The 18,348-nt window shown below is 45.4% G+C and overlaps 1 protein-coding gene across 6 annotated transcripts in view; it reads left to right on the forward strand.

Moving 5' to 3' along the window:
• RAPH1 (Ras association (RalGDS/AF-6) and pleckstrin homology domains 1) overlaps nt 1-13,234 on the forward strand; it is an 88,307-nt gene extending 75,073 nt beyond the window's left edge. For 3 of the 6 annotated variants that reach the window (XM_039716694.1, XM_039716844.1, XM_039716771.1), the window contains 2 exons: nt 708-850; nt 5,287-13,234. In XM_039716694.1, the coding sequence (XP_039572628.1) occupies nt 708-850; nt 5,287-7,212 (2,069 nt within the window). In that variant the 3' untranslated portion in view covers nt 7,213-13,234. Of the gene's footprint in view, nt 1-707; nt 3,781-3,805; nt 3,876-3,993; nt 4,039-5,286 lie in introns of those variants that run through there. The other 3 variants (XM_039716926.1, XM_039717012.1, XM_039717092.1) reach the window with 3 other exon arrangements.
• The last annotated feature ends 5,114 nt before the right edge of the window (nt 13,235-18,348 follow it).

The following is an 18,348-nucleotide window of genomic DNA, read 5'->3' on the forward strand; positions in this document are numbered from 1 at the left end:
TTCTTGGTCACTGACAATTTCTCCATCCAAATTGGGTGTTTTTCTGATAAAGTGTAAATTCTTGTAGGGAACTGAGCCACAGCTTGCTAGCCAAGCATGTTCTGCCAAAGTTTCATTCCAGCCTGTGCCAGGATACTTGGGGATTACACAGTAAGCAGGTGCCAGGCTGAATAAATTGGTCTGGCTGTGCCTGCTGCTGTCTTGTCAAGACACCGTGTGGACCCAGAGCATCATTTATGTTGGCTCCTTGCAGGATGCACACCAGCCCTTCCCTTGTGCTGAGGAATGGGCTGTTGCAAGCAGTGTCCTGCCTTGGCTGGTGCAGTTTGCCTGTCCACGGCCTGTGCCCAGGGTACATTTTTAAGTTTGTGCTGGAAGGGAGTGCTGAAGAGAGCAGGTTGCATGCACTGCATGAAATGGAGCATTTCCCAAAGTGCAGGGATGTGGCATGGTTCAGAACCCACACAGCTGCAGTGTGATTTTACTTCGAAATGTACCTGACATGCTCTCATCCTTGTGCAGCTTCAGGTTTGGTTAATACCAGGCATCAGCTGAAATCCTGGATGTGAGCTAGAGTTTACACAGTCGTTACTGGGAGCAGTGGCCTCTGGGCACGTGTTTAACAAGTCACAGAGTTGCATTATATTGACATTACTCTTACATTCAGAAACATAAGCTAACTGTTCCTTAACTTTTTTCCTGAACAGAATCTCAATCAAATCATTCTAATCAGTCTGACAGTGGAGTTTCTGACACTCAGACAGCTGGACATGTCCGTTCCCAGAGCATTGTCAGCTCCATGTTCTCTGAGGCCTGGAAACGAGGCACTCAACTGGAGGAATCCAGCAAGGTAACAAGAAGACTTTAATTTGAGAACCAACACCCAACAAAATGTATGAGACAGTGTTGTACCTCTTACACCTCTGTCTTGAGTGGCATTTCTTCTCTGTTTTACGTGGTTAATTTACACTACTATATAATTGTTTTTTGGGGTTCACTTTTTCAGGTAATTAAGCCCTGCAGCTTTCTGTTCTTTCTTTTATTTGTGTGCATAAAAGCTTTTTGTTCTTTGAAGGCATTATACAGCCCCTCTCACAGAGTCTTATTTACTAATGTTGAATGAAGACAAAATAAAAAGATAAGCTGTTAACAAGTTGAATGAAATTCTTTCACTAAGATCTTTCTCCAGTTAAGTAGCCACATCTTTCCTTTGTAAAGATGTGAATAACTGGGGCCTGAAAGCAGGTATATATATTTTGAAGTACATCAGTATTTTACTCAAAAGTTTTCTGTTAGGTGGAAATGGAACCAGTAATGGCAGATATGGTCAAAACAAAAGTACTGACATTGTCAGCAGTTGTGGATTAAGGCAGATATGGTATCTCCTGTTGCTGGTAGAGAGTTACAGAAGACTTAAACCCATTGAGGCTGGGGCTCAGGTCTGTTGTGGTTTGGTTAGTTTTCTGCTCTTTCTATGGTTAACTGTTGTAGTTCCTGCGGAAGATTTCCATGCCCAGGAGAAATTCTGCTGAAGCTGTTGGTTGTCAGGTTTCAAGGAATCTCCAGGTTCCTGAACAGCCTTGATGTCATTAACTGTAGCATCTACATGTGTGAGAAGCTGTCATTACTTCTGTCAGTTCTGAATCTTCCCCAGACCACAGGTTCAAGCTAGAGAAGGAAGTTTTTTAAAACCAAAACCACAGGCCAATACACCTGGCACTGGTGTTTCAGATAAATAACTAAAAATAAGATAACACATCTGCTTTTCAAATGAGAGAGCATATACAGTGTGAATGCTGATATGGCTGCATCCTTTGGGATTCTTAACTTTTCCTCAATGCCTGCTGGCTTGGAAGTTGTCTGATTCTAATAGTAATGTAGTACTCAGTCCAGGAATGTAGCTTGCTAAATTGTGGTCCAAGTTTTCCTACTGCATGAGTGCAACACATGGTGCATGTCCATCAGCAGATGGCTTCTGTGTGGGTATAGGATGCATCATTCCTGCAGGAGTGAGCTGCACGAGATGGGGCATTTGCTGTCCAACAGAAGTGAAAGAGTACTGCTGTGAGAATGATAATGTTACTGTTTCCTCAAGTTCTGGGTTCAGTGTAAATCCTGCTGGTACATATGCTGGCTGTGAGATTTTAAGCAAAAGTTTGAAGTTCACTGCCTTGGAGTTACTGTTGTTCTTTATCAAGTCTGTAGTGCTGCTGGCAATTGCTTATTTAAACCCCAATAATTTTTATGCTACATTATTAAAGCCATGGTAAAAATAAAATATTCAGAATGCTTCCTGCATTGAGGAAGCTATCCATGTATCAAGATTTCATCAATTTGAATTCCTTTCTGCAAATCCAAGAAAAGGTATATTTCTTCACCTTATATATAACACAGGTAAATGGGTTGCCCTAAAACTTCCAAAGAATCCAAATGAAATGAACTGCATAAACTTACAGAAGCTGTGTTTAAACAATTGAGTGACTTGGTGACAAATTTATTTTCAGTGAAACTACAGTGTAAATCTGGCCTGGGGAATTTGAATAACTAGGAAATCACACTGGCAGTGGAAAATGTTAAACTGCGTGGCAAGAAAGGCAACAGCAGTGTTCAAGAATTGTAATTTACATGGGAATGTGTTACCAGTGATACTGAGATGTGCTTTAGTCAGATTAGTCTCCAGTTACCTCAGTGGCAGCTTTGCTACAGTGCTTTGGTGTCAAAGCTGGCTCAAGAAGTTCATGTGGGCGGGTTGCTGCCGAGTGGCAGAACTTTCTTGCATGTCCCTTCCCCTGGGCAGGCAGGGCAGAACAGAGCGTGCTGTGTGTCAGCAGGGAGATGGCATTGGTGCTCTTTCCAGCCAGGGTGTTGTACTAGTGCCTCAGCAAATTAATAACGGGTGAGTTCTGCCCATTTTTCCCTCATTTACCAGTAAGTTCCCAATAATTTCTTGAGATCAAAAACATACTGAGATTGCTAGAGATCTGTCATATTTGACCTAAATTTGGTAACCAGTCCAAAAGCATGGGAAAAGAGACAGCAAACAGTTCAATTGCAAAAGTTTGTTTTCTCAGGAAAAAAATAGCTTAAAAAAAGGGCACAGTTTATATAAAAAGTGATACTATTGTTTTTATAGCCTTTTTTTTAGAGTTCCAGATAGTCATGAAGATGCATGTTACAAATAGGAATTGCCAGTATGCAATACGTAATTTCTCAAGATACACAGAAGGACATCACATAATTACAAGGACAAAAAAAGGACAAATGACTCTCTCTCAAGGTTCTTCTGTAAAGAAAGTATCACAGACTATGTTTCTGGATGTTGAAATTTATTTGATTCTGTGGAGATGGGAGGGGGTCCCCCATCCTGAGATGCCCAATAGTCTTTTCTGTGTCCTGAGTGTTTAATTTGTTCACTGTGAAGATGAATGTCTTCATTGTGTATAAGGAAAACACCACCTTCTTTCAGATATATCTAAGATTAAGAAAAACTTTTCCCAAAATGCATATAATCCATCTGCTTCATATTTTGAAAGATTGCTCTTTGCTCAAAGGATACTTTATTCATTGGTTCCCAGTTGGGCAGGGAAGAGCTCATTGAGTCTCATTTTGCTTGTTAGATTTTGAGCACCTTATTTCAAATGCTATGCTACAACAAATACCCAAATGCATGCTCACTGTGTCTGCTTAGAGGGACAAATTCAAGATTCCCCAAGGTCTTGCCATTCAGGGGCTATTCTGTTATGCCTTCATCTCCCTCTCTGTTTTATGCTGCCTTTATTTTTCCTGTTGCCTTTTGCTGTCTCAGGTGTCAAAAGTGAAGCTCAGCACAACTAAGGGCAGCACACCCATGGTGCCTTATACAGGGCACAATTAAGGTCAGGTGATGCTAATTGAAAATTCATTAACCTGGGTGATTGGGAGAATGGTAATTTACAGACTAACACTTGCAAGAGATCAAGATTTCTGTTTTGTAATGCGAACACCTTGATTTAGTTCCAGACCTGTTTATATTCTGACCTTCCAGACCTAATGTGACAGGTAGAGGCACGCCCCATGTTTGTTGTAAAATCACTGTTTATTGCTTCAGACTCTAATCCTTTTGATGGAGTTCTGCACATACAGACACTGTGCACCTGTGTTTAGAACAAAGCAATATGCAAATATTCTCTTCCTGTGCAGATGAGCAAAATTGGGCTTACTTATTGCAAAGTATCTACTAATAAGGTATAGGTACCCAGTGTGGTCAGTCACTATGGTGGTGGTGCATTTCTAGTGCATGTTTCTGTGCTGTGCACTGTGAAATTCACAACTTGGCTTGTAGCAAAACACTTTGTATTAGGAGGATGTTCATAAATTTGAGTAATGTAATTGTCATTTTAACTTTTAAGAGGAATGTAGGCTTACAGTTTTTGAGAAACAACTTAACTTGAGCACAACACGAGTCGACTAAAATACTGCCTGCTGCTTTCCCATTGATCCTTCCATTAGTCAGCTGTTCCCTGTTTTTCCTTTTTTTCTGTTTAACGTATGAGTTGCATGTGTAACTTTCCCAAGTTTACTTTGTTTTGCAGATGTCTAAACATTTCCTTCTGGGGAAATTTTCTTGGAAACTTGATTCTTCTTCCCTAATTTTTCCTTGCCAGTTGTGGATAGTAGAGCATGTGAAGGAAAAATATCTCAGTACTATTCCTGTGCAGAGCTTGCTCTCTGTCTTTTAGAGCAGTTCAGGATTTTTACATTTTGTAACACTGAACAGTGTAAGGCCTGAACTAACAGATGTAAGGATTTGACGTGCTCTGGGAGACTGTGTGTGGTTTGATTCCAGTCATACTGAGCTGAGATGTCTACGGAGTCTGGCTCTGCCTCTATCATAGCTTGGGTGCTCTGGGGGGCTCGGTTTGTGTCGAAAAAAAATGCTCGCCCAAAAGCAGGCCAGTAATTCTCACTGGGTCCCACTGCCTGCTCCAGGGAAGGAACAAGGCTGGTGTATTTTCTCTCTGACATCAGCTTCACTTGGAGCAGAACTGGCTCCACTGATTTTTGCCGGCTCCCCTCCTGGCCTGCCCCATCCCCTTGCATGGTCCAGGCTTGTCAGTGTATGGAATTGTCTCTTGCTCCAGTGTTTTCCTAATAGTTCTTGCATGCTGTAATCTGACACTTAATTTTTAATGTTGGGCACATTTAGACCTTCACTTCATAATCTCTTTGTCTCTTTCTCTCTCTCCCTCCTTCCCTCTCTCTTCTTTTTCTCCCTTTCCACTTTCACTAAAAATCCCTTCCCCATAGGCCCGAGTGGAGCCTGCAGGTCGGCCCTTGGTGTCTGTCGCAGCTCCCGTGTCCCCGCAGACGAAAGCGGTGACGCCCTACTCGGCATCGCAGCCGTCCCCGCCGCTGCCGCCGCCCCCGCCCCTGCCCAGCCAGGCCGCCCCGTCCGCGGGCTCGCCCGCCACCATGTTCGTCAAGTACAGCACCATCACCCGGCTGCAGAACGCGGCCCAGCACGGCGGCCCTTTTTCCAAAGCCCCTGCTGCACAGCAGGCCCCGCCGCCGCCCCCAGCCTCGGCAAAGCCTCAGATCCTGGTGCCCCCCAACGGGGTCATGCCGCCCCCTCCGCCCCCACCGCCGCCCCCCACACCGGGCTCGGCCATGGCGCAGCTGAAGCCGGCACCTTGTGGCCCCTCTGTGCCACAGTTCACGCCACCACCACCGCCCCCCAAGATACATCAGGTTCAACCAAATATAAGCCAGGCCGCTGTTGCCTCCTCGTTGCCACCACCGCCTCCTCCTGTGCCTGCCCCACCACCGCCACAGGCACCCCCAAAGCCGGTCATGGCTGCTCTGCCCCCTCAGTCTAGTGGGAAGGCCGCGTCACCAGGGGTCACACATGTCACTCCCCCTGTGACTGCAGCCTTGCCCCTTGCAATAAAGAAACAACCAAGTATCACTTCTCCCCAGGTGCCTCCTCTGCCCCCAGCCCCTCCCGGCCCCACTCCCCCTGCAACATTCCCAAAGCAGCAGAGTTTCTCGGTAAAGCCTCCTCCATCCCCTCAGTCCCCAGTGCCATTGGTGGTGAAGCAGATAGTCAGCCAGTTCCCCCCTCCTCCCACGCCACCTGCCACTGAGCCCCAGCCTCTGAAACCCCTTCCACTGAGCGTGGCTCCACAGTCGCCTCCAGCAGTGAAGGCAAAGCCCAAATGGCAGCCTGCTGCTGCTCCTTCACCAGATTTTCCCCCTCCTCCACCAGAGAGCAGTTTAGTGTTTCCTCCTCCACCTCCTTCCCCAGCCTCCTCTGCAGGTTCTCCCCCGCCTGACAAATCAGGGTCTCCAGTAAAAAAGGCCGGCAAGACATCAAGCCCTGGAGGGAAGAAACCACCTCCAACACCTCAACGCAATTCCAGCATCAAGTCCACAAGCTCTGCTGAGTACCATGAGTCCAAGAGGCCTTCAGTGGACCGCCTTGTCAGCAAATTTGCACACTCCCCAGAGCCGTCAGGATCTCCTTCCAAGGAGTCTTCGCCTCCTCCAGCCCCTCCAAAGCCAGGAAAGCTCAACCTTTCTGGTGTGAGCCTGCCCATTGTCCTTCCACAAGGTGGGATCCCAGCCAAGGCTTCTGTTCCGAGTATGCCTGGAAAGGAACCTGTGGTTGAATTCCCTTCACCACCATCCGATTCAGACTTCCCACCACCACCACCTGAAATAGACCTTCCTCCCCCTCCAGTAGAAATTCCGTCTGTGTTTTCAGGCAGCACCTCCCCGAAAGTTGCTGTTGTAAATCCCCAGCCACAGGCATGGTCAAAACCATCTGTGAAAAAAGCCCCACCACCCACACGCCCCAAGCGGAATGACAGCACCCGACTGACACAGGCAGAGGTTGCAGAGCCCCCAGGCTCAGCTGGCCCACAAGTGCCCACCTCACCCAAGTCCAGCCTTAGCGTTCAGCCGGGATTCCTGGCAGACCTCAACCGGACGCTGCAGCGGAAATCCATCACCCGGCACGGCTCGCTCTCCTCCGCGCGGATGTCCAGAACGGAGCCCACGGCCACCATGGACGACATGGCCCTGCCTCCGCCCCCGCCAGAGCTGCTAGCTGACCAGCAGAAGACCAGCAGCTTTGGGGGCAGTCATATATCTGGCTATGCAACATTACGGAGGGGGCCGCCCCCTGCACCCCCCAAAAGGGATCAGAACACCAAGCTGTCACGGGACTGGTAGTCAGTCCCCAGGGCCAGTGCTCTCCATGACTTGTGGGCTGCTCTGTGATCCGCCAGCCCGTGATCCTGTGCACATGGAGAGGATGTGGGGATGTGGATGATAGCCCCATTAAAAGAGGTGATCTCAAACTGCAGCTATGGCTAAATGTAAAGACATTCCCCTTTCATGGCTAGGTTAAGAAAGATGGGGGCTTAGGGGTGTTGATACTTCATTGGGAAAAGTGGATAGAGAGGTGTTGGCTTCACTCTTTGAGTTTCTTTTACCCTTCTTATGGATTGGACCAAACCCCCATTTTCTTATTTTTCTGCATTTAGGGGAGGGGGAGGGAGATAATTTTTTGTAGTGTCTGTCCATGTGAGACATGTTTGTGCATGTATAATAAGTGTAGGTATATAATATATTGTGATATATTTCGTCGCAATTATAGAAGATAACCAGAATGTTTTTGTAGAACCGTATTTATTGTTTCAGTCAGTATATTATCTGGAATCGGACTCTAACTGGTCAAATCTTATAAAGATGGAGATGTAGGGGGCACTTTAAAGAAAAGAAATAAAAAACTCAAACCCACAAACTTCTCAGCAGTTTGTGGTGGGTAAATTCTGCAAAGCTGAGGTGTTCGGCTGGTAACTGTACGTTGTCCATTGATTGAAAAGTACAGATGCAACATACCAAAACATTCTGGTCATAATACTACTGAAAATGAGTATGTTCAGAGGAAAGAAATAGATTTTATATATAGTGGGCTGGAGTGAAATATATTTATACTATAAAGAGCCTCCCCCTCCTTTCAAATAGTTTAAAAATATACACTGATAGAAATTATTTCAAACTTATTTGTCCATACAGTTAAGTAGGATAAATATATATTATTCCAAACCATTATGCATTCTAACTGATAATAGGCTCAATCATTTGTTTCTGTGGCTCAAGATGAATATATTTGTGTTAACCCCTTCTGAAAGCTGCCAGGACTCCTGCAATTGAAAATCCTGCCAACCCCCAAGGCTGACCCACGCCGATCGGTGAGCTGTGCGTGTAACTCTAACCCTGAATGAACAGGTAGGTTTCTGTAGAAAGTCGTGTGTGCTCACACAGGCATGCACAGCATCCAGTCTCACCTGGTCTGGGCCTGGTGAGATATAGTGTCTTAAAAACACAAGCGTCTGGCAATGTGTGAAAAAAGTATTGTTTGTAATGGATTGGAAATGGCCAGGAAACTCTCCCTTCTGGAAAGAGAGAAGGGAGCAGCAATTTCAGGACAAGCAGAGTAGGAATTCTCTCTGTTTTCTTTGACCCGCCAGAGACTCTGACCAGTGCATTTACCTGTTTATTACAGCATTGCACTTCTAGCAGGCAAGGAAGAAGACTGGAAATAAAACAACCTTAAAGAGGCAATAACATTTGCTAAGAATTTCATCTAAGGGCCCATATGAGTAGAAAATAGACTATTGGTTTGCTTGGTTTTTTGTTGGTCACCGATTTACAATCAGTCACCGCATCAAGCATGACAGTCCTTGTGATAAGGTAGTGTAAGTGGTCTTATGTGTCATTGCACATTCCTTGCAGGGTGGTGGGACACAGCCTTTGTAAAACAGCTAAAATACTTGGACTGTAACTACCCCATCTTGAGCTGTTACAGCTTCCCTTGTCAGCATGGGGATATAGTCAATACATACTGTTAATAGGCTCATAGGGCAAATAATTTCACTGTTTGCCTACTTTTTCTCCAAAAGCAAACTTTAAACACTTTCTTTTTCCCAAAGAATGAAACAAAGACAGCAGTTTGACCTGGCAGTATCCACACATGTGTAAAACAAATATAAAATAATCTCTCCTTAAAGTAATTCAGGATGATATTTAAGAAATATTGTGACAGTGTTCCTCTCCCCCATTCCTTTTTTATAAAGTTGTTTGGTTTTTTTTAATCCAAATGATGAAATAAATGTCTTTGTGAATATTTTATGAATAGGAAAAAAGTTTTGCTAATTTGAGGTGGAAAATTACACATCTATAACTATATAGTTTTAAATAGGTGCATCATGAAAAGAGAAAAATTAGTGGTGCTGTCTCTGCTGAACTGTTTCATATGATTTTTTTAAAATCTGTTTCAGCACCTCTGGAAATTGTTTTAATATTTCAGACTAGATTTTTTGAGCAATAAGAGTATATACCATTATGTGCATTTTTAAAGCACTGCTATGGAAAGGCACTTTTTTGTATCTTTCAAATTGTTCACCGAGTTTTGTTTCTACTATTTTTGTGCTTACAAAGTGTCCTTAAAAGCATTTGCATTGTTGATTATAAGCATGCTCAGTGTAGCTGGTGACTAACTTCACAGGAGTGTTGCTAAGCTATACTGCAGTTCATGGGTGCTGTAATCTTCACGTTGCTCCTCCTGCTGCTGTGTCCTGTGCGCAGCTCCTGGGACTCAGACACACCAGAGGGCAAAAGGTGCTCGCTACAGCTCTAACTGCTGGGCCCTCAGCCATGAAAGGGAACTGGGCACATTCTCCTGCTCCTGGCAAGATGCACCTGGGCTGATGCAGCATGTGCTCCCAGGTGAGAGCAGTCAGGGAATTCTGCTTGCCCCACCTGCTTTTCTTTTCCCCAGGACAGCCTCACTGGTGTGTGTCAGTTCCAGCCCTTTTACTTTAGTTCACTCAGTGCGGGTACCTCTGGGCTTTGGACTCAGCACATCAATGTTTTCAGTGCAATTTCTTCAGAGGCATTTCAGCTTTGTTCTTGTTTTCCTGTGTCCACATTTATTTCCCCATTACCTCTCCCTAGACAATTAATCCATGCCTACTACTGCAGGCTACCCCCAGCTTGCTGGGAGACAGATATGTAACTCAAAAGTCTGCAGCAAAAAGAATGAATGTCAGCAAAGGTGGCACCCTGTATTCCTTCTAGTTACAGTTTCCTTCCTAAGGCAGTAGTGATCCAGTGAGAGGCTCTGGCTTGCTTTCTCTCAGCTGAGCATGGAAATTTGGCTACAGTGTGATTCAGACAACCTGGTTGTCTTTTCAGGTTATGAGACACCCCCCACTGTAACTTGCTTTTCCAGTATATGTACATACATTTTGTGACAGTGAATATTTGCACCTTATTTTGCAAGTTGTTTTCCTCCATGTGCAGTCATCTCATAATTGCACCATAATATTTATTAAATCAGAAAATTAAGGGGCTGGATTTTAGACACCCAGGAAGATTTGTAGCAGGAAGAGGCTTCCTGCTACAAATATGAGCAGTAATACTTTCGGCAGTTTTAAAATGGGCATGTGAAGGCTGAGTGTTCATACTCCAGACACAAAAATGCTTTGATCCCAACCTACGCAGAGTGTACAGCTGGAGTTGCATTACATGAGGCACAGGCTGGCCACTTGTTAAGGTGGGTATCAGGGGACTGCTGCTGCAAGGGCACCTGAGAGGGCTCAGCTGTGTTCATTCATCTTTTCTACATCTGATCTTCATTTCCTCTCTGCTGTGCAGCATAGCATCCACCTGTGAGTACCAGTTCAGCCAGGTGTCTGTGCCCGCAGCCCAGGTGCAGAAAGCAGGGAGCTGCTCTCAGATGCTTACATCACCATTCAGGTGCTGGGGAGTTACTTTGAAAGGAAAAACTAGGCTCTTCTAGCAGCACTAAGCTTAGATGAGAAATTACTTTTAAAACTAAAAGAAACCACAGGTTTCCATAGGTAACCATGTTTCAGGTGCCTATGCTAGGGGTTCCTGTTTAGTTTTTTAACACCTGTAGCTGGGAGAGGAAGTTAGGCACAAGTGTCTGAATCATTCTCTTATTTTCTATGGCAGAGGAAGTTTCCTGCTTCACCCTGCACAGTGGTTTCCTCCTGCGGCAAACCACCTCTGACTGCTCTGACTTGGTGATGACCTCAAAGCCAAAGAGCTCCTCTCCTGAGCTTACTCTGCACTTGTCTGCAGGGCAGCAGTGAGGACACATCAGGGAAACAAAGTGCTGGTACCTGGATTATTTGGTTTTGGGTCTGAGGGGAGAGGATGCAGTTTTTTCAACAAGTGCATTTTAACATTTACTCTTCTGGCCTTGCCCATTTAAAGGTTTTCTAATTCCTTCTTTCTGTGCCCTTAGGCAACCAGATAAATTATATCAGCTCAGAGATAAAGTGTGGCCAGTCTTCCTCTCAGTTAAATTTCTTTTTTTTCACAGTTTAAGGAACCAAAAGTGCCATTTCAACAGCAGAAGGGCAAAAAGAAATGTTCTGCTTTTTACAGAAAACAGCAAAGAACCAAATTGTTTTGCTACAGTGGTACTATCGCAGGTATATTTGTTTCTTATTCAAAATATGATTATAAGTGGGTCCTAATAGGAGTATTATTTCAGCTAGTGTCATGTTGCACTCCAGAAAAGCAGTATGAATTCCTGGCAGAAGGTAGTGAGGATGAAGCCAGAACATGGGAGTTTGGTTGGTTGCTGGGTTTTTATTTCCCTTATAGCATTACTAAGGTGTAGATCACATACTGAGTCACACAGAGCTCCTCAGTTGCAGGTGAGTCTTACTACTTTGGGGCCCATTTGTGGCACCTGGTGTTGAGCTCTGCGTTCATTCCCCTGCACCACTGGGGCAGACTCCAAACTAGAGAGCATTTAACACTACAAGGGATAGTTTGATTTGGACTTTTTTGCCACATGCTGGTGGGGTTTTAAGCTTTATTTTGGAATTCTGAGTTTGTCTAAGCTGAATAACTTTCCTTTCTGAATTTTCTTTCCTTCAATTAAAAAATGCCCATGAAGGGGCAAAAAAAAAAAAACAAACCAGGTTGTGTTGCAGGGGCAGCACTCACTAATACTGTGACACAGGCTTGGTCTAGTTGTGAGACGTTTAAGACACTAAACTGCAAATGAGATGAAAAACACACGCTAATCCAGCACCATGTAAATTACTCTAATTGCTACTAACCAACCACGGGGCAATTAGTGACTTGGGTAATGATCATTTGGTGCTCTGAGGCACTCGGTGGGGCAAGGACTCAGTGAGCTCTCTGTCAGCAGATGGATCTTGGGTAAAGGGGAGGTAGAGAAGGTAGAAGACTTGGAGGAATAGGAACTAGTGCTGTGGAAATGAATGAGAAGGACCTTCAGTAACAGACTGTGGACACTACCCCTCCCTTATTTAAATGCTTGAAGGCAACTTGTCTTTTAGGAGATTTTGGAACTCAACCGTTTGCTGCAGTGGAAAATAATTTCCTTCCAGCTTTCCCAAGATGCCAAAGATGCATTCTGAGCTAAATTCCAGGTATGCAGATGTGTGTACACCAGTCTCCTGTTGCCAGGGGTCTCATACTGCAGACCTCTAGCACATGTCTGGTGAGAGAAGAGGGTGCCACTCTTAGATGTTGTGTGTCCCTTGCCTTTAATCAACACTGGGAACTGGGTACACACTTGCAAAGGACAGCTTAACAAACAAAGCTGTGCCCATGGCACCCTGCTGGCTGATTTATGCAGCACAATAACGGTTGTACTTCTAAAAGAAAAGCAAAATGTTTTGTCATAAGTTTTAATTGGAAATCTTAGGCCTCCTAGTGGACTGCAGTGGACCAGAAATGAACCAGAGCAGCAGTTTGGTTTATGGCTTACACTAATTGTTACCAGTCACTGGGAATATTCTGTATAATACTGGAGATGCAAGTGTAAGAAGTGTCATTGCAATGATGATTTGTCTGTGCGGCAAACTTGTGCTGAGTGCTGTAAATACATTCATGTTTACTGCTTTAAAAAGAAAATTGCACATTTTATCTTTCAATGGAATTGCCTCCCCTCTTCTTCCCTTTCCAAACAGAAAAAAAAAATAATCAAAGCTCTTTTAGACTGATAGCATCAGGTTGGGGGGAGCTTTGCCATATTATAAATATATATAAATATATGTATAAATATACTTTTTTAAGCATGACAGAGGACAAAAGAAATACTACGTTATAGAGTACCCAATATAGCTCATTATACAATGGAATATGCACAATTCAATAAAGATGTAGTTAAATTTAATACTCTGTTTTAATCCTGTCTTGCAATTTTCCTTTTTCATGAGCTCAGACCCACACTGTGTTTTCCAGAGATCAGTGGTTCCTCTCAGTAGGGCTCAGGTAGCTGATGGCCTACAGCCATATGCTGTTCCTGTGCTCACTCCCAAGGAAACTGCTGCTATTCCTTTGCACAGTTTGTTCTGCTGGGTCAGAGCTGGCTGTAGCGGCCAGCTGCTGCACACCAGTTACAGCTCTAAAGAGGACCCCGTCTGAAGGCTCACCTTTCCCATCTGCTCCTTGCTCGGGCTTGCAGAGTCCTGGCCAGCTCTGCTCACACAGAGCTGCTGCAGGCTGGTAAGTGCTGCTGTGGGCCCCTCTGGGGGCTGGAGGGAGCCTGGCTGGGAAATGCTCTCAGCCTCACCCTGCAGCCCTCAGCAGCAGAGAGTGGAGAATGACCTAAGTGAGCGCAGGCAAGGGGGAGTCGCACAGAGGGCAAGGAGCTGCTGGCAGCAGCAGGCCAGATGCCAAGGTTTGTACCTTTGCTGTGGTAAGTGCTGTGCTCAGAGAGCCTCAGGGCCTAGTGCATGAAGACTGTAGCCAAAGACAAGAAATGGGACACGGCTGTGGCACGCTCACAGAACACATGATGTGTGCTTTGTTCTTTTTATTCAGGGCTCATAACAAGAGGGTTTAGTACACAGCAACAATTAATTCCAAGTACAATTAAAAAAATTTAAAAATTGGGTTTTGCACTCACTGGAAGGTGGTTCAAATGGCACACACACTAAAACGTTACTGGCGGCATACAGCTCCCCAGAGTCCTGTGGGCTTGGTCATTTACAGTGGGCTCTGCATCCATCCACTGCATTAGCAGTGCCAAAAGCAAAAGCAGAGCGTGCTACTCCTACTGCAAACCAAAGGGGGGGTATCTGCTTTCAGAAAAAAGTGCATGGACAAAATCCATGTTAGATACTGACATCTCCAGAGAATTCATAGAAACTACTTGTCCATGCAAGTTGCAAAAGACACTTTTTCAAATGTGAAAAGAAGCACTTGTTCTTTACAAAAAAATCTTGGACATGTCAGCACTTACCGAGGCGCTGTAATGGAAATAAATTTGTACATAGCTCTTCCTATTAGTCAGTAGTGGTAGAATTCTTCAGAGGTGTAAAGAGAAACTGGAATAAATGTACTGCACCCATTTCAGTAGGGTCCCCATGTCAGTGTTCAGCAGGGTCCTGGGTGTAGGCTTACCTCTGGACAGCAGGCCCCTGCTGCCATCACTGTCTTGTAATATGTCTTGCTAATAAAGTTAGTACATTTGGAGTACCAAAAAAACCCCCAAACCTCTTCCTCCATTGGCTGGAGATTACACAAAACACATGGGTGGGGTTTTTTTCAAATGAAAGCAGCAGAACTCCATGATCTGTGAATTATTCTTTTTAACAACAGTTGTCAAACCGTGGCTGCATCAAGCTTTCAGAATGTCTCTGTGGATGTGAGGTGGGGGTCCCATCAGAAGTAGGTAAATTGGGCTGTTACTACACATTGACTTCAGCTACTGTGGGGAAAAATCCCCAAAACAAACCACACCTTTCCTTCTGGTTCCCTTCTTGTACTGTTCTGACTTCTGTGTAATAACCATTTTATCCACAAAATGCAGCCATGCCAAATACAGGGAGATGCCAGAAGCTGGGGAAGGTGAACACACCTGTAAGCACAGCAAATTCTTCTAACTGGCACCCCAGGAGCTGTAGCCCAGGATCCTGCTGGTACTCAGTTTCCACCACCGCCTTCCCTAGAGGTTAGTGTTGTAAATACTTGCCTTAGTGAATGCAACAGTGTTGTACCTTTTCTACTGTCATGGTTGCCAACATACATACTGAAGTCTCTGCAGGGGGTTTGTAATACTGCCTGAAATGCTGCAGTGCCTTCACCAGTGACTCTCAATTATCTGAATGCAACTACTGCTCCTAGTAAAGCCACAGCACCACAGTGTCCAACAGCATCCTCTAAGCAGCTTCCGAAAGGGACCTGCAGAGAATACAGATGTTACCTGTTTTACAAAATGTCCTACTGCACCTCTGGGAGGAGAAGCTCTGTAAATGCTCCCAGTTTACTAAACCACAAAGTTCCATCCTTTCCAGAAAAGAAAATGTGGAAATTTTGCTCTATGCCTGGAGCCCACAGACATAACTAATAAAAAAGCAGGCTCGTTTCCAGCAGAGAGGTGCATCCACAGCATCTGCTAGGAAGTGGTGGAAGTTGCTGGGAAGAGGACACTATTAAGTCACCATCAGGCACAGATGGGAGACACCAGAGAAGTGCAACAGTACCAGTGCAGAACCCTCTTCCACCTCTAGTCAACACATGCACACCCGCAGCAGGCAGGCAGCCCACATACCCTCTGCTGGAAAAGGCTCCTCAGTCCTGCTGCTTCCTCGCTTTCTTTTCATGATCAACTGAAACACCCCAGGTAAAAGTGGCACTTTTCAGAAGTTGCATTACCTGCCACTGTCAACTTTGGCTGTCACCAAGAATCCTCAGCAGCAAGAAAAGAAAATGCCCAGCAGCTGCGAAAGGAGAACAAACTGCTCTAGCAAGAACTAGCTGGGTTTAAGCCTTTCTGGTGCCCACGGGTAAGCCACCCAGCCACACACCACAGGACCTGTGGGACCTGTGGTTCACACCAGCAGACACCTCCGACACACACATGACATCCAACTCAACTATCTGCAAGGATAAGCTGAATTCCAGGCACATGGTCAGCCTCCTGGTAACACACACCAAGCTGTCATCTACCTCAGGGCCAAGCCACGCCTCTTGTCCTCCATGGCTCTCCGGTGCCTCAGCGTGTGTCTGCGTCTAACCAGTCAGACCATCAAGTGATCCAGCATTGCTTCAGCCACTGCACATCGGCATGCCCTCAGGACACACAGGTGTAGAATTTGCTGGTCACCTCTCCTGCCCCTCTCAGCCCTCTGCTGCAACAGCTGAAGGGAAGGGGAAAAGGAGGGGAAAGAATGGCTCAGACACATGCAACCTCAGCTATCTCCCTTCAGCTGGAATGAAGGCACCAAAATGAACCTGCTTCAGCACTAGATGTGGACTCAGTCACACCTCCTCTCATGCAGGCACATGCTGGAGAGGCAGCTGTAGTTAACAGCTTTGTCCCTGGCGCCAAGAGGAAGGAAGAAACCTGTGATACACAGCAAACCAAGGCAAAATACACCGCTAGAGGATGCTGAACAATTTCTGTGCACAATGAAAACAGCTGGCTGGGCTAAGGCAGTTCTCACAAAGGGAGAAACATATACATTTTGGCCATTCAGCACTCTTTGGGCTATGATGGAGTGTCTCCTTTCCCCACCTCTCACGTGTACACACTCCCGCTTCAACAGCCTGTGATGCAGGACACCATGAGCTGTAGCAGCAAAACTCAGCAGTGAAGAGATTGTTGTGCATCTTATTTAAAATATTGAGGTGTTTCTCCCCCACCCCCCTATTTGCCACCCCCTTTTAAAGTAAACCTGTAAATTAAAAAGGGGTGGGGAAGAGAAGGTTTTGGACAAGGAGAAGTACAAGGGACAAAACTGGAAACAGCCCTCACTGACTTTACTAGCATGCAATCTATGTAACATTAATATACAAAGCCTGTTTACCTTGGCCTGGTCTATGACCATTACATCACATCATCCCCAAACAAGCAACAGAATTAAAATCTGTACAAAATAAAAATATGCATAAAACTCAACAAATTTCTTTACATTAGTACTGCATAATAAAGCATAAAACCAGCAGGAGGTGACCCAGAAATTCCATCCACAGCAGTTCTTCCAGGATAAACAATTCCATGTTCTATCAGCAGGGACCAAACTAACCCCTAGCCCATCAGACCAAAGCCAGTGCTTCAGGAGCTGTTACACAGCTGTCCTGACAGTGGAATCACTAAGGGTTTTGTAGCCTCATCTTCTGTGCTTGCTCTGCAAGCATTCATCTCACACTGTTCCGCTCTCACAACACAGAAAGCTTGCAAGACTAAAAACCAGCTGACTGAAGATGAAGTATCACACACAGTGGGAGCACACACTACGCCACCCACCTGCCAGAAGTGTTCCAGCACAAGCTCTTGCTCACACTGGGTTAAGACATGTTTCACTAATGTGTGACCTGCCAGCTGCAGCTTGGGTGCACAGGCAGAGGTTCAGCTCTCACTTAAGAAATCATTCAGCTGCCCTAACAATGCATTTGAGCACTGTGGGCTCAGTTTTTGCCACAAACATATCCAAAGTGAGAGAAGCCAGGAAAGCTCTGATATCCTGAAAAACACAGCCGCCCTGTAAGCACCAAAGGCTTGTGAATGTTGCTGTTCAATCACCTTTGCTAGAAGCACCACCTCCCTGTGCCAAAAGCTTAGACCTTCTCAATGACACTAGAAACAGTTACTCCAGTGACTGCACAACCAGTGCAGTCACCAGAACCAGTGGTTCTGGACTTGCTTCCACAGAAATGATGGGCTGAGGGAACTGAACACGGCAGCTTCTCTAAAAGTCTAAAAGTCTTGCTGCAAGAAAACTTCTCAGAGAGTAAAAGGCTTAAAGGGTATCTGTTCTGGCACTCATCCCAAACAATGCTGTCAGCTTCTAGAAAGAAAACAATGTGGATTAACAAGGGAGGAAGTGACTTCTATCTGCACATGAGTTTCTTCAAAGTTGTCCTTCCTTCAGACTTTAACCAAGCCAGTTTCTTGTGTGCTGTCACAGGAGTTCCACAAGCTCACAGCAGGTGATCACATTCCTCCATGGCCTACAAACACCTATTTGTTTGTTCCTCTTGCCCTCTGACAGCTATGGCACCTCCCTGCCCAGGCTGGCACCAAGTCTGCACCTCCATGCTGATACTGCACTAACTACCAAGCAAGGGGCTGGGTCAGTCACCTGTACTGGTTCCAGTACTGGTTCCAATGCCACCACACATCCAGCCCCTCTCCTGTGTGCTGCTCTGTTTTAACACTGGCTCCTCCAGTTGCAGCACTGTCTCACCTTGGACACGCTACTCTTGGTACCAGCTAAAACTTGGCCAGGTGACAGTCTAAAAGATGCCCTTGCCCAGGAGGCTCTCAGTTTGCAGGCTAAC

The sequence above is a fragment of the Passer montanus genome, unplaced genomic scaffold (genome assembly GCF_014805655.1).
Source record: "Passer montanus isolate IOZ18808 unplaced genomic scaffold, ASM1480565v1 scaffold1, whole genome shotgun sequence".
Classification (NCBI taxonomy): Eukaryota; Metazoa; Chordata; class Aves; order Passeriformes; family Passeridae; genus Passer; species Passer montanus.